Source organism: Macrobrachium nipponense, chromosome 40 (assembly GCF_015104395.2).
Source record: "Macrobrachium nipponense isolate FS-2020 chromosome 40, ASM1510439v2, whole genome shotgun sequence".
Lineage (NCBI taxonomy): Eukaryota > Metazoa > Arthropoda > Malacostraca > Decapoda > Palaemonidae > Macrobrachium > Macrobrachium nipponense.
Genome location: NC_061101.1, coordinates 56014507 through 56032302, shown reverse-complemented (window position 1 = coordinate 56032302; position 17796 = coordinate 56014507). Strand labels below are relative to the sequence as shown.

The following is a 17796-nucleotide window of genomic DNA, read 5'->3' as shown; positions in this document are numbered from 1 at the left end:
CAACCATTGATGGAACCTTGCAAAATGTGGTTGTCCGAGTAGCTACTTTTTGGACACAGGAGTCTCGGAAAATCTACAAGTAGATTGAGAAGATCTGGAAACCATTCCTTTCTTGGCCAGAATGGTACTACAAGAGTAAGTGACACATTCTGATGAAAGCGAACTTTGTTCAGAACTTGCCTTATCAGTCTGAATGGAGGAAAGGCATATGTGTCCAGCCCTGACCAGTCCAGAAGCATTGCATCGATGAACCATGCTAGAGGATCTGGAACTGGAGAGCAAAAATGAGGGAGTCGATTGTTGCTGGAAGTGGCGAACAGATCTATCACCGATTTTCCCCATAACTTCCAAAGGTCAAGGCAAACCTTGGAATCGAGAGTTCATTCTAACGGAAGAACCTGTTGATCGACTCAATTTGTCTGCCAAAACATTCATCTTCCCCGGACGAACCAAGGAATCAGACACACTTGCTTCCTTTCCGCCCATAAAAGGTCCCTCACTTTCTCGTAAAGGGTGAAAGAGCGTGTTCCCCTTGCTTTCGAATGTAAGACAACGCATAGGAGTTGTCTGCATGTACTGCCAATGCTTTCCCTGTGATCTGGTGAATGGAGGCTTGAAGACCCAGATGGACCGGTAGTAATTCCTTTCCGTTGATGTCAAGGTAACTCTGCTCCATCAACCATATTCCTGACACTTTCATCTCTACCAAGACTGCTCCCAACCTACGTCGGATGCGTCAGAAAAGTACTGTAGGGTTGGGTGGAGAGGAAGAAGAGAGATGCCTTCCGATAGTCTTGGTTCCAAGAGTCACCATGCTAGATCCTCTTTGATCTCTTTCATGATGTCAAACACCTTCGAGTCCAGCTGAGATTTCCTGCACCACGATATCTTCAGGAAGAATTGAAGGGGTTGCATATGTAACCTTCCAAGTCTTACAAACTTCTCTATCAACGATAAGTTGCCCAAAAGACTCATCCACTGGAGAGCAGAACAAGATCAACGGTTTAGGAACTCCTGAAGGTATGACTGAACTCTTTACGGGGAGAGAAAAGCCAGAAAAACTTGAGTATTTTGAGTCATTCCCAAATATAGAATATTATGAGTCAGAATCAGCTGTGATTTCTTCTCGTTGACGAGAATTCCTAATGAGTGAGTAAAACAAAGAGTCCTCTCTCGATCTTCATGCACTGGCTTTCCGAGGAGCAGCGGAGAAGCCAGTTATTCAGGTAAAGTGCCACATTGATACCCAGGAGATGTAGCCACTTCGCTAGAGGAGCCAATACTCAGGTAAACACCTGAGGAGCCATCAAAAGACTAAAACACAGCGCTTGAATCTGGGATACTTTGCCCAAGAAAACAAATCAAAGAAATTTCCTTGATTCTGATGAATTGGAAAATGGAAATGAGCATCTTGCATGTCCAAGAGACCATCCAGTCTCCTTGGAGAAGCGACACTAGGACCGAGTGGGTTGTTTCTATATTGAACTTTGTTTTTGAGACAAACAAGTTCAGAGCGCTCACATCCAACACAGGCTCCAGCCCCTCAATGCCTTGGGGACTACAAAAAGGCGGTTGTAAAACCCAGGAGACGACTTGTCGATTACTAACTCTATTGCTGCCTTCTGAAGGAAAGCTCCCACATCTTTGGTTAGTGCTGCAAACCTCTCCGAGCCTGGAGAGTAAGCCGACAATATGATCGGCACACGTGGAGGAGAGAGAGAGGAGAGAGAGAGAGAGAGAGAGAGAGAGATAGAGAGAGAGTAGAGGAGAGAAAGAGTGGTGGGGAGGGTAGATTGAGAGAGAGATAGAAGAAGGAGAGAGAGAGAGGAGGAAGAGAGGAAGAGGAGAAGAGAGAGAGTGAGGAGGGGGAGGGGGGGAGCTTTGAAAGGAATGGAGTAACCGAGGTGAAGAACTTGGACCACTCCTCCCAAAACAAGTGCAACCTGGAACATACCGGAGCATGAAGGATAGTCATATTACTTAGGTGACGGCTTAGAAGCAGGTTTTGTCATGGATTTGGCAGGGGAGGCGTAGGTTCGAGTGAGGTCTGATGAAGGGCATGGATCTGCCTCAACGAAAAGGCTGCTGCAAAGGAGAGGAAGATTTTACAGGAGTCACAGAGGTGGCTTTCACTTGCTTAGTTGACTGGACCTACAGATCATTTGTCAACTTTTTCTCCAAGACAGAAAGAATAGCATTAACCGTCTTTTCTGGAAATAAGTGTTGCTTATCTAATGGTGAGAAAAGCAAGGCAGACTTCTGGGAAGAAGTAACTCCTTTCGTGACAAAGGAGCACCAAAGATGTCCCTTCTTAAAGAGTCCCAAAGGCAAAGAGAGAGGCGATCTCATCAGAAGCGTCCCCAACAGATTTGTCGGCACACGAAAGATCCCCTAACCAATCCGACATCACATCTTCCGGAATAGAGGGGCAATCCTCAATCTTCGAACCCAGAGCTCCGACTATCCAGTCTAAAAAACTCATAATTTTCAGAACCTTAAAGAGGTTCTTGACCAAATGATCTAATACAGGGGAAGAAAAGAACACCTTCGCTGCCAAAAGTGCCGCCCTGCAATTAACGTCGACAAGACCAGAGAAATCCCCCTGGAAGGAGGCAGAAATTCCCATGGAAGGAGCTTCTCCAGTTACATAGAAACGGTATCTCTTGTTGATGAGTTTCAATGGTGGAAAAGCAAAAGAAGCCTTGCCTGACTCTCTCTTAGTCGATAACCAGTCTTCTACAATATGAAGAGACTTCTTCGAAGCCTTTGATAAAACTAACTTGGGAAGCAAAGGGTCCACATCTTCCTTCTCATCATAAAAATTGAAGCAGGAGAACTGGGAGCTGTCGCGCTAAAGTTATCAGGGTATGTATCCAAGAGATACCGCAGAAGACTCGAATACGCCAACGTGGGAATAGAGTCTGCTTCCTGCTCTTCTTCATCCGACGAAACCGGAGAAAGAGAAGGTTCTGCTGGCTTAGGGGCCGACAACTTGCCCTTCAAATAAGCCATCAACTCTTCCAACTATTTCTGAGGGAACGGATTCGAATTATCCTGAGTCAAAACAGCATTAGTCAAAACGCCAGAAGTCGCAAGTGTCGAAACTTTTGACACCGAATGATCCATACTCGTCGAAGCAGACATCGCACAAGAAGTCGAAGGTGATTTCGACAAATGTACCAGCATCAAAGGTTTCGAAGATGTCAAAATACGACATCCGCTTTGCGGGTCTGAAAAGTCCAAAGTAGAAAAACGATCTCGAGGAGAAGTAGAAGTAGCGACACTACAAGATGTACGGGGACTGAGATCCCCTTCCTTGGACTTCTTAACAGAAGGAGGGGAGAAGTCACCTGCAGTCACACGATTTTTCAATAGACGCAAAACTGACGAACTACGCCACTTACGATGCCTCACGGGAGAGGAATCACTTGACTCTGACGATAGAGGAGCAACAAACAAAACACCTTTCCAACGATGTTCTGTTGAAACCTGTTGGCGCACTACAGGATCGCTGGAGGAAGTGACTGCTTGTGGGCAAACCCCACCAGTCTCCCTTGGCAGGGGAGCGGGACAGGGACCTTCGTCTAGGAGAACTGGTGGGACAAACAGCCACCCCGTCAGAAAGCACTGCACTAACACTTGGCACTTCATTGTTAGAATAACCCTTTGCTACAAAAGACTTAACCAAAAAACACAACTCCATAACCATACTGGCAAGAACATCGAACTTTTTCTTGAACCTAGTTTCAAGGCTGGCAATGGCGTCAGGAGAAACTACACGTGAAGCTGGTAAAGGAGTTAAAGGAGCAGGAGAAGCCAGACAGGAAAAACTGGATCTGTGGAAGACACAGAAGAGGCTATACTAACTTTACTTTCAGCTCTTAGAGCTGCCTTCCTCACTCTATCCTTTACTAGTTTATCAGAATGTGCAAGAATAACCTTGCATTGATTGTCACTCCAATCTTTACATTCGTCACAAGCCGATTCATGAGTACACTCAGACCCCTTACCTCTGCATTTAATACACTTTGAGTGTGGGTCGTAAATAGGGTTAATCTTCAACCTAGCCTTGCACCCTGCGGCATAAAACCTAACACCTGAAGGGCTAGAATCTGACATGACGGCTAAAGTGCTACAACTAAATGCAGTTAAAATGAAAGCAAACAACTAGCAAAAACACGAAGTTGAGTACTTCACCAGTATAAGATAGTAAAAAATCATCCAGCGATGAAGAAAAATTGTCTGCACCGATACTGAAGTTAACCGGAAGCCAGGAGAGAATGAATTCTTGACACTGGTCTATTGTACCTGTCCCTCCCTCGAGTGGTGGGAGATAACGTCACCTACATCAGACATGGCTGCGCCACCGCGAAAGTTTGAATCTTTTGTCTGCCATGTAGGGTACCTACAGCTGTATAATTGTTCGGTAAGACACTGCAATAAAAATCCATATTTGAAATGCCCCTAAGCTTACTTGGTGCTGTCTTCTTGCTCCTCTTCTAATCTAAATGTTGATCAAACATGGTTGCATAATGAGAAAAAATGCATTGAGCAGATTTATCAAGGTGTTCTTGAGTTTTTCTACCATAATTAGTGTTATTTTTCTTTCGTTTTCTAGCCACTGTCACTTGCTCACTGGTCTTTTGTCAAAAACTGCACAACTTTTTTCAAAAGCTGTGCAAGACAGACCCTCAAGCATGATTGAGCACACCATCTTCAAGGTGGGTGAGTAAAACTTAATTTTTCCTTCTCTTAGATGTTATATCTTCAACACTCAACAAAGGTTCATCACATTTACAGGATTACAGGAAACAGATAATGACGATTCTGAGCCTGTCCCATACTAGGTAAAAGTGCTTCCTGATCGGGGAATGCACTTGGGACACTCTCATTTGCTTACTGTATTTCACAAGTCCTTGTTCAAAACATTTGTTTTGAACTTCCTTATCCACAATTTTTCTCCTCTTGGCACTAATTTTGTATTATTCACTTCCAAAGAACCTTTTCCTCTTTTAACCCTTAAACGCCGATTGGACGTATTATACATCGACTAAAACTGTCTGTCGGGTGCTAAGTGGACGTTGACTACAAAAGGTTTTTTAAAATTGCCACGGAAAAATAGTTATAGGCCTAGTTTACAAAAAATTTTAAATCATGCGCCTTGACAGATGCTGGGAGTTCTTGGATCATGCTGTTATTTTGTTTACAAGCGTTACCGAGGCGCGCATGCGCGAATCGCTTTCTTCTCGCTATAGAAAGCATCAGCGACGCATCTCAGAAATTCTTTCGTCACTTTGTCGTAATTTTTGCATCGTTTTATATTAGCCGTTACAGAGCGTTATATATGAAAATGTGCGCAATTTCATGCAGAATACAACAAAAAGCAACCCATGGTTGTAGCTTTTATCAGTTTTGAAATATATTCATATAAATCACGATAAGTGCCAAAATTTCAACCTTCGGTCAACTTTGACTCGACCGAAATGGTAGAAAAATGCAATTGTAAGCTAAAACTCTTACATTCTGGTAATATTCAAACATTTACCTTCATTTTGCAACAAATTGGAAGTCTCTAGCTCAATATTTCGATTTATGGTGAATGTTTAAAAAAAACTTTTTCCTTACATCCGCGCGGTAACTCAGCCGAAAATCTCAGAAATTCTTTCGTCACTTTGTCATAATTTTCGCACCGTTTTATAATAGCCGTTGCATAAATTTTTATATATGAAAATGTGCAAAATTTCATGTAAAATACAAAAAAAACCCATGGTTGTAGCTTTTATCAGTTTTGAAATATTTTCATATCAACCACGATAAGTGCCAAATCAACCTTCGGTCAACTTTGACTCAACCGAAATGGTCGAAAAATGCAATTGTAAGCTAAAACTCTTACATTCTAGTAATATTCAATCATTTACCTTCATTTGGCAACAAATTGGAAGTCTCTAGCACAATATTTCCATTTATGGTGAATTTTTGAAAAACACTTTTTCCTTACATCCGTGCGCGGTAGTAACTCGGCCGAAAATCTCGAAAATTCTTTAATCACTTTGTCATAATGTTTGCACCATTTTATATTAGCCGTTACATAAAGCTTTATATATGAAAATGTGCAGAATTTCATGTAGAATACAACAATAAATAACTCATGGTTGTAGCTTTTATCAGTTTTGAAATATTTTCATATAAATCATGATAAGTGCCAAAATTTCAACCTTCGGTCAACTTTGACTCGACCGAAATGGTCGAAAAACGCAATTGTAAGCTAAAACTCTTACATTCTAGTATCATTCAGTCATTTACCTTCATTTTGCAACAAACAGTAAGTCTCTAGCACAATATTTTGATTTACGGTGAATTTTTTAACAAACTTTTTCCTTACCTCCGCGCACGGTAACTCGGCTGAAAATCTCAGAATTTCTTTAGTCAACTTGTCGTAATTTTTGCACCCTTTTCTATTAGGCGTAATTTCATGTAGAATACAACAAAAAATAACTCATGGATGTGGCTTTTATCAGTTTTGAAATATTTACATGTAAATAACGATGTGCCAAAATTTCAACCTATGGTCAACTTTAACTCGACCGAAATGGTCGAAAAACACAATTGTAAGCTAAAACTCTTACATTCTAGTAACATTCAATTATTTACCTTCATTTTGCAACAAACGGGAAGTCTCTAGCACACTATTTTGATTTATGGTAAATTTAAAAAAAAAAACTATTTTCTTAATTTTTGCACCATTTTCTATTAAGCGTTACATAAAGTTTTATACGTGAAAATGTGTGCAATATCATGTAAAATACAACAAAAAATAACTCATGGTTGTAGGTTTTATCAGTTTTGAAATATTTTCATATAAATCACGATAAATAGAAAAAATTCGACCTTCGGTCAACTTTAACTCGACTGAAATGGTCAAAAACTGCAATTGTAAGCTAAAACACTTACAGTCTAGTAATATTCAATCAATTACCTTTGTTTTGCAACAAACGGGAAGTCTCTAGCACAATATATCGATTAATGGTGAATTTTGAAAAAAAACTTTTTACATTCGCACATTACGAATTCATGCATCATTTTGTGATAATATTTTCTCTGTGTTGCTTTGATCATTTTACAATTTGTTATATACGAAAATCATCGCAATTTAGTGTACAATACAACGGGAAAAAAATTAACTCATTAGCTTTAACCGTTTTGCTCACAGTGCGATTTGTATACAATTTATATATGACATATTTTTTCAGGCTGTCATATATTCCAATATTTATATATGATAATGATATTTTTTTTTAATTTCTGATGGTTGCATACTAAAATTCAGGCAATGACAAAAAAAGGAGCCAAAAATGAACTCTTAATCTTAAAAACTAAGCATGCTGTAATTTTTTGTAAAAAAACTTTTTTTCCGGTTCGGCACTAACTCCCGAACGCCGCCGCCATATGACAGACACTTTGGTAAATAGAGGCTTGGCGTTTAAGGGTTAAGTATTACTTTTGCTACCCTTGGGAGATCTCTGTACCACAGGTGTGGTGATCAAGGCATTTGTTGCTGGTCAATCAGCTGATGACTACCCAGTGCTGGAGAGATGCCAGACAGCAAATTCCTTTCCTATCTTTGTTTTATTAACAGCTGGCTATTCCTCCATTCTTGGTTTTCTCTGAAAGTTTGAGAACAAGCTTGCTTTTTCTTGGCATGTTTACAATGGGAATAGTTAAAGATTATGAATGAAAACCCATAAAACAGACAGAAGAAATTGGTAAACATCTGCCACCTGTCAAACAACACCAAACCACCCTCCCTTCTCTTATACTACTCATCAGTAGACAGTTTGTTTGAAGGATAATTTGCTGTGCCATGTCACCAATTTTGTGCATGGGATAAAACATTTAGCATAAAATGAAGAAATAAAAGAAAAATGCCATAAATACATATACTGACTGCAAATTATGTCGTCATGTGTAAACAAAAATTGTCTACCTCAAATATATTTTTGAAATATTTATTTAAAAATATAAAAAAATCTACCAATGATGCCAATATTTCAGTGGGTTATTCCCAACACATTTAGTGATATTTTAAGAATATTATCACTATTTCTCAAAATTTCTAATTTTTTGGCCCTCAGAACCAGACCTGCGTCCAACTCCAAAACCATGCAATTTTTCTAAATTTTTTATCGGTGGAAAGAACAGAAAGAGATAAATGTAGTCATTAGGGTGTGCAAAAAGTTATGAGCACTCAAATCTTTAACTTCAATTTTCTCAAAACGAAGATTTTAAGAGTTAATGCGCTCTGCTTTTTTATGGAAAGACTGAAATCCCACTGTATTTAAAGTATTTTGTAACTTTAGTTCCCTATTCAAGACAGTTGCATATATTGTGCCAGGTAGACTTGAGTTTGCCATTTGTTTTTTGTGTCTGCAGAACTATTTTTCTCAACATTTTTCATTGCCATGTCATGTCTCAAAATGATATCTGAAAACTTTTGTCTGATGCTGTATGTTCTCCTTCACATATTTCAAGCTTAACTTTTGTTATCCATTGACAAGATGTCATCACATGCCTAAGCATTTGGCAACAGAAGCGCTGACAATGGTGTTGCTTTTCTTTTGTCTGGGTCATATGTATCGAGTCTGGAATTAACGAAGCCAGTTCTATAAGACAGTCCTACACCTGAAATATCAATATGATTAGCATATTGATTTCACTCTGGTGTAAGCAGTATGGGGCAGTTGACAAACCACAACAGCTCCCACTACTGGCTTTGAAAGTGAACTCCAATCCCTGTGATGGTCTCCTCTATGATCAACATAGGGAAAAGAGGGAGATAATAGCTCTCATGTAGAAAGATGAAGGGAGACAATAAAAATTTAATACTGTAAAATGATTAAAAGACAATACTGGGGAACCCCACATGTGCACTATGAAGTAATGGTTGGATAGCTTGAACAGCAATATGAAAGAGACTGAGAGACAGTATTAGTACACTGAAACATTTAAATTCAAAGAGAAGAAGGAAGATCCCCATGATCCAAGACCCTTATTGCATTTTGTACAGCTTCAACATGGAAAATACATAGTACACAAAGAAGCCATATAACTTTAACAACATATCTCACCAAGATCTAAATGATCACATGGGGAATAGGTCAGATTTCTAGATTTAATAAGACTTAAAAGCACTTGTTCTTAAATGAAAGGTGAACCTAGAATAATGTATAAAAAAAAACTAGTTGCAACGCTAAGCTGGACAAAACATTGATAGCCGAGGTCCAAAGGGCCTAACAGGGGGCAGCAATGAACAAAAAATTACAGCTACGCATTTTCCAGTCACCAGTCAGTTAACAACTAGAAAAAACAATCCTTTTTCATATTATCACAAGTACCATAAGAATTTTGGATTCTCTCAACCTGTTCTATACAGAAGGGGTAAATACATACCTCAAAATTTTTCTGCCATTCCTTTTCTGCTTTCCTCTTTTCTTCCTCCTGAATCTCTGACTCTCTTTTCCTTTTTCTTTCTTCCTGATCTCGGTCTTCCTGCTTTCTTCGTTTTCTCTCTAGGTCTGCAAAAAGTTTCATTGTTTGTACATAAATTGCACGTTTCATCTGCACAGGATCATCTTCATCAACTCTTGGGTCCTTTCCTTCTCTTTTTAACTGCTTTTTACGATCTTCAATCTGGAAAAAACACAGATTGAATATTTTATACATGAATATGAGAGAGAGAGAGAGAGAGCGAGAGGAGAAGAGAGAGAGAGAGAGAGAGGAGAGATAGAGAGAGAGAGAGACTGGAAAAAACACCAACTGAACATCTTCTACATATGAGAGAGAGAGAGAGAGAGAGAGATGAGAGAGAGAGAGAGAGAGAGAGAGAGAGAGAGAGAGAGAGAAATATATATATTACAGAAATTAATACAATGAAAATTCAACAGAGGAAAACAGAAATTAATACAATGAAAATTCAACAGAGGAAAAAAGAATGCACAGATTTTTTGAGAAGCCTACCATATATGTCACCAATGATAAGCAATTAGCATTTCACAGCACAACATTTATTGAATTACAAAACACTTCAAACTGTGTTCATATTTTATCCTATTTAAAAGAATCTTATGCATACTCTTTGGAATCTGCTTTGTTTCATGGGCTGGGGTTGGATGGGGTACATGTGAGTGGTGCCGAGTTGAAGGCTGCTGCTACAAAGTTCACAGGTCTGCAAGGTGTTGCAGACTTCAAGACATTTGAGGGTTGGCTGCTTAGGTTCAAAATTCATTGTGGAATTTCCAGCAAGAAGACTCACAGCAAGACTTGATGAAAAAGGAAGACCTAGTTTTGATCAAATCTACAATGCTGATGAAATTGGTCTATATCACTCCTTGCTCTTTTACCAACACCACCTAGGCTGACTTAAGCAAAAAGTATTTACCCAGTGGAAAGATTTATAAGATTTGGACAAATGACCAGCCATAGTTTAATGATCCATGTAGACAAGCTCACCATGACAAACGACCAAATTCAACACGTGGAGAAAAAATCACTCACATGAAAAGTGCACCATTTTTGTTGTCTCACTGTTTTTTGTTTGTATGGTGCTTTAACGTTGCATGGAACCAGTGGTTATTCAGCAATGGGACCAATGGCTTTACGTGACTTCTGAACCACGTCGAGAGTGAACTTCTATCACCAGAAATACACATCTCTCACTCCTCAATGGAATGGCCAAGAATTGAACCCGCGACCACCGAGGTGGGATGCTAATACCATACCAACCACGCCACTGAGGCGCTTTGTTGTTGTCTCACTGTGCTGGAAGTAGATTTTACCACATAGCCGAGAGGTATTACAATAATTCCTTAAAGAATAAACTTGAAGGAATTACTCAGCCTCATCTGTGGTAAACCAAATTAGCATCTCCTACCTTTTGGACAAGATTGTCTTCCATTCCATCACTACTAACAGATGACGGTAAACTGGTTACCGACCTCAAGGAAAAGGCTAAATTGCTTCATTACTTCATCAAGCTTCTAAACTAACCAATCAGCTGAAGATGTCCCTCTCCCTGATACTTGTCATCCTGAGCCAATTCTTACAAAATTTTTCATTTCATTTGGAGATCTTAAGAAAGTTCTTGATAATCGTGATAACTGGGGTGGAGATGCTGATGGTTTCTTCCCTTAGTTATTAAAAGGGTTCCTAGTGAGTTGTCCCCAAAAATAGTATATATCTTACAGATTTTTATGTAGATGTAGTATCTTTGCTAATGCATGCAAGCTTGGTCATACAGAGCCCGTCTGGAACAATGGCATATCTGCAGACTGCAGTAACTACAGGCCAATTTCTATTCATCCTGTGCTCTCCATAGTTGCAGAAAAAAAAATAATAATACCCCTTCTTTCTCTCTTGGATTGAGAATTGTTATTTTTATCCTGTTTTGATATAGTTAATACATCTTAATAAAATGTGATTATTGCAATATAATTGTGTATAAATGTAAATAGGGAGCATTAAATATTTCCTCAAAACTTTTCAAAGATATATGAACACCTATGCTCAATTAGCTTAAATTTTTTGGGACACAACAAGAATTTTGTAATTTCTTATGCTACACCAAATCAATAACAAAACATAGTTGTATACAGGTATTCTCCTACTTACGATGGGGTTAGGTTCCAAAAAACCCATTGTTTGTTGGAAAAAATCATATCTCGAATATAGCCTAGCCAACACTAGGGTAATCAGTACCATCTTTACATATAGGGTAGCCTACCCTGCACTACACACTATACTTTATATTACTATTATATATATATAATTATATATAATTATATTATATATATATATATATAAATATATACTATAATATATATATATATACTATATATTATATATATATTTATATATATTATATATATATTATTATATATATATATATATATAATATATTATATATATACATATACTAATATATACATTATATATTACATATATATATATATATACATATATATATATATATATATATATATATATATATATAATATAATATATATATATATATATATAATATATATATATATATATTAATATACATATATATATATATATAATATATATTATATATATATATATATATATATATATATATATATATATATATATATATATACATATATATATATATATATATATATATATTATATATATATATATAATATTATATATATATATATAATATACATATAATATATATATATATATATATAATATATAATAATATATATATATATATATATATATATAATATATATATATATTATATGGATTAGTAATTTATCATTTCAGCTAATTGCTCTAGCGGGCAATGCCATATTGGGCTTATGATAATTCAGTACAAAGAGAAATGGAATAACATTAACAAGTTAGCCTAGCGTATACAATAATGATGATGATACCATGGTATATAGTATACACATGAATACAGTAGCCTAGCCTACAGTATACTCTATACTACATATACGGTATAGTAATTTATTAATATATGCCAATTCTGGAGGTTCAATATATTCTGACTATGATATATCAGTAGGATAAAAAACTGGATAAGAAACGGGAATCAGAGTCGGACAGGACATCAGCCTATTTGAGCAATATCCGGCTACTGATGATTACATATAATTATGAAATAAAAACAACAAATATTCATCTTTTAAAATATTATGTCAATGTTTTGGTTTGGAAATCAGCTGATGTCGAATACAAGTTTATTTTGTCGTATTTAACTCAATTTGCAGCAAATTGTTTTGCTTCTAGTTAGCATAAAAGAATATCTAGATACTTTACTTATAGAGACAAGTTAATGTTTCGTTACAGGATGTGTTTTTAAATCAAAATATGAATTTAATGTCTCGTTGGGAACTAAATTACTTTCTTTTTAGCAAATTGCATTGTGGGCGTGTTTATTATGTAAGAAAAATTATGTGATTCCGTTCACTATTTTCACGTGATTTCATCGCAGTACAAGCTTTACCGTTACAATATTTGTCTTTTATCAGCATGAAAACAACAGTAATATGTGTTCTATCAAGACCTGAAGTTTTGAATAAATTGATTCTCTCTCAATTTTATCTACGGTTGTCTTTGATGGCGTAAGTTTACAGAAGTTTTATCTTTGTTGCCGATGCACGATAATAGTCATTAGCAGCTCCAAAAGTGTTCTAAGCTTCAGCTACAACTTGGTTTGAATTCAACAGTAAGTTTCCTTGCTGATCTTTCATCAATAGCGAACAAAATTTTTACCTAAAAATATATCAGTCCCGTTCTACATAATGTCATTTATAACATAACTACATTAATCGTTTACTATCATACGATGGTTGAAATACAAGCCAAATGGATGTTATCTAATTCAATTGTACTTAGCAAAATTTACACAACGAGTATATCGTTAAAATAATACTACTTTCATTATACTATTTTGCTGTTTTTTTAATTTATTTAACTAGAAGATGGGATAAAGTTGGGCTATTGTAATTTGGTCTCTCTTGCTCTAAGATTGTACGCTGCTGCCTGCACCAGTTACGAGCGAAATTTCAAAATATTGTCGTACCAGTATTAATTGCTAACCCCATCGTAAAATCGGATTATTGTAAGACGAATTATCGTAACTTGAACACTACCTGTATATCTTGAACAAGCCCTGCATGCACACAAAGATTTAAATGAAATGTTTACAATAAGTTCTATGTGCATTTACAGAATGCAGTACAAAACAGATACTACTTACCCAGTGTAAAATCAGCTCACAGATGCATGTATAACCTCACACACACTTCATACAGAGGAAGCTGACATTCCCCTATTTCAATGATATCAAGGGAAGGTTTTGGTATACAATTAAGAGAATATCGGCCCTTCACCAAGGTTTCTGAATTCTTTGGACTGATCGTGGGTTCTTTAGCTGAACTGAGACTGAGAAGACTGTGTAAACCTTTTGAAAACACTTCCACAAAAATTCAATCTTTTAGTTCTAAATGTCTCAATAAACCTCCTGATAGACCCATCAATCTGGCTTCTCTTTCGTATTTTGCCGAGAAAGAACTTCCTTCTTGCTTTTGCAACTTGGGGACTATATGAGCCTTTCTTCTGCTCTTGCTATAGTAGACTAAGTCAAGGTTCCAGGACCGATTTACTGTGCTTCTGCCAACCCACCCCTCTCAGCCCAAGCAAGTATAAAGGAGCAATAATGATACTGATTCAAACGTCATCTTGCTTTCATTTGATAATGTGACAGATGGTGAAGTTGAATTCATTATAAAGCATTATCTAAAAGATTACCACTCTCTCTACCGCTTTAATTTTCAAGGGAAACATATAAGCAAAAGATGGCAGTTAATTTGGTAGGTACCTGGAGGTGCCAATCTACTTCACAAGTATTTGTCTTGGGGACATTAAGTATTTGTCTTGGGGACATTACTCATACTTGTTTGGACTCCTAAGTTTGTAGACTGGTAGTACCATGGTACTCTTTATCCATTATCAGGATTCTATGTGGATGTATAATTACAATCCTTTTTACTAAATCCTGATTTTGGTTTTATAAGTTCTCCATGACAGATTCTATTAGTAGGATCTGGTAGTTGAATCCATTCTGCCTAAATTGTTATTTGGGCTGTTCATAATGAGTTTGTGGTAAAACAGCATAATTTTTTCCCAAAAATTTTTAATAAAATACCCATTAATGATACATAATAAAATAATCCCTCAAAACAAACTGTCCATACAACAAATATGAACGCACTTAGCTATTGGCTGCTTTGCAATCCTTTAGCACCTGTACAAGTACCAATTTTCTATTTTGTTATACAACTGACTTGAGTGTCTGGTGATTTCATGGTCCACAAAACGAGGCTATGTCATTTGTGATGGATATGTACTGAAAAACTACAAACTAAAAAAATTAGTTATCACACAACATAAAACAAAGCAAATACTACTTACTCTCTTTAAAACAATAGCTTCAGCTTCTTCGACAATTTCTAAACACTTTTGTCTTGTGCTGTCATTTTCTAAACATTTCCAAGCTTTAGTCACTTCTGAAAAAATAATTTAAATAGTTACTTTACAAATTCATTTTAGAATATCAAGTAAGATAACCAATGGTTAAAAACAGACAAAAAATGCTTCTATACTGCAAAAACAATTTTTTTATGCAAACCAATTAAAAATATTTATTTATAATATTGGTATCCTGAAGGTATCCAGACTCATCAGTTTTCTGTTTGCAAGACAGAAGGTAGTCTACTATTTAAGCAACACCTCTGTCCTCAAGTATACCTCAATCCTTCAACTAATTTTCCATGTAACTGTCAGCAAGGTAGGAATGGAAGGAAAATACTAATTTCTTGATTAATGGATTTGCCTGGAAAAATTATGGGTAAAAATGCAGAATAGTTGCACATGCTAATTCTGTAGGTCACAGCCAGGTTTAAAGCAGATCAGAGACATATTTCAACAAGGCTACACCCTAACCTAACCTTCCCTTAATCTACTGCAATATGCCAAGTTTGGTGAAAATATCAAGTGAAAATATCAAAGAAATCTGTTGAGTTTTGTTATGTTTACTGCATAAACAAAACTCAACAGATTTCTTTGATATTTTCACTTGATCTCATCAGAATACTATAAGCTTTACGTATTTATCTTTTATTGGAGTGAAAACAGTAAAATGTGTTCTCTCATGCCCAATAGTTTTGATTAAAACACGTTACTCTCAAATTTTGTTTACGGTCGAGTTTGATGGTACTATACCGAAGTTTGCGAGAGTTTCATCCACATTGCCGATGCACGATAATAGTCATTAGCAGATCAACATTCTTTCCTCAACTTCAGCCAACACTTACAGATTAAATTTAGCAGTATATGCCCTTGCCAATCTTTTCTCCATAACATCATTTGTAACATAACAACAGTGATTTTTTTACTATCGTACGATGGATGAAATGCGAAAAAAAAGGCTTTTGTTATCGGATTAGGTTCATAGCAAATCAGCTGTTTCTGGCTGTATGCATTTTCAAAACAAGTATATCATTACTAACGATACTTTTGGCATTCTCTTTTACTTTTTTAAACTTACTAGAAGATGGGATAGATAAAGAGATGGAGGAAAAGGGGTTAGCCTAACTAAAAAAAATGGGATAGATAGAGGAGGAAAAGAGGTTAGCCTATTGTTATTTGGTCTTGTAAATTTAACACGCATGATACGTGAGATAAGTGATAAAATAATTTTTTAAGGGTGAAAATTTGGGAGTCACATGATATGCGAGATCACGTGTTACATGAGTATATATGTTAAGTATTATGCTAACTTTGAAATGAAATTAAAGTTACTGTCACTTCATTGAAAGTTAGCTTAATACATTACCCTTAAAATAGGAAACAAATGGTTGGTAAAAATATAGGAGTGTGTGAAGATTACATATTTACACAGAGAGAGAGAGAGAGAGAGAGAGAGAGAGAGAGAGAGAGAGAGAGAGAGAGAGAGAGAGAGAGAGAGAGAATTATGTAAAAATCATTGACCCCTAATTGGCAACACTTGACATTACTTGACATATTTGGCAGCTCTGGACTTCAAGCTTCTGAGAGTTAAAAACAAAGATGGAGGAATGAATTTTTTATATGCATCGTTTTGTAATTACAGTTATATTATTATTATTATTTTTTTTTTTGCTCTATCACAGTCCTCCAATTCGACTGGGTGGTATTTATAGTGTGGGGTTCCAGGTTGCATCCTGCCTCCTTAGGAGTCCATCACTTTTCTTACTATGTGTGCCGTTTCTAGGATCACACTCTTCTGCATGAGTCCTGGAGCTACTTCAGCCTCTAGTTTTTCTAGATTCCTTTCCTTATTATTATTATTATTATTATTATTATTGAAAAAGAAACCCACAAGATTACAGAGTATAACTTGTTTATTTTTAAGTATTTATATAGTACGTATTTTACTTAACACTCAAGTACTTTCAGGCCCCATCTGTGGCCCTTTCTCTACAGATGTGTAGGTGGTCAGAATGGGTTAAGGCCCAGTCTGACCACCTAAATATCTCTTGAGAAAGGGCCATAGATAGGGTCTGAAAGTACTCGAGTGTTAAGTAAAATACTATGTAAATACTTAAAAGTAAACAAGTTATACTCAGTAATCTTGTGGGTTTCTTTTTCCATCTTCAGAAGAAAATTGAAAGAAGTTTTTGTTTGGTTCATTATCTCATCTCAGTAAGATAGATAGAGAAGAGTTATTCTTACTTAAAAGTGAAATGGAAAGGTTATTTCTTTAAAATACTATCACATACAAATTTTGTAATTAGTTATATTATTATTATTTGAAAATGTTAATAAACATAGTACATGGATGTACAGTGATGCTCAAATCTCATGCGACATGACTCCATAAGATTTCGTTCAAAATTCACTAACTGGCAACCTAGCATGCTCCATATTTATCTATTATTTCAAAGCGGAAACGCGATTATTGCATACAATATGGACATAATATGTTTCATAAGAGTGAAATCTGTCATATATGTCAAAACTGTAAGAAAATGTCACGTGTAGCAAATTTCAGAAAAAACTCTTCGAAACATTTTCAAAACTTTCGTTCACACATCACTGAAGCATTTGACCAAAATGAAGTCGTCATCAAGCATCAGTTCAAAAGTTAAATAAAAAAAACCAAACAAAAAATTGTCATAACATTCATAATGCTTCCAAAGCCAACATAAAATTTGAAATAGT

At 36.2% G+C, this 17796-nt stretch overlaps 1 protein-coding gene across 2 annotated transcripts in view; it reads right to left on the bottom strand.

Moving 5' to 3' along the window:
• Positions 1-17796, bottom strand: part of LOC135212170 (dnaJ homolog subfamily C member 8-like) — a 117804-nt gene that overhangs the window by 3919 nt on the left and 96089 nt on the right. For both annotated transcript variants that reach the window (XM_064245600.1, XM_064245601.1), the window contains exons 4-5: positions 15007-15101; positions 9448-9687 (exon numbers count right to left, since the gene is read on the bottom strand). In XM_064245600.1, the coding sequence (XP_064101670.1) occupies positions 9448-9687; positions 15007-15101 (335 nt within the window). The remainder of the gene's footprint in view (positions 1-9447; positions 9688-15006; positions 15102-17796) is intronic.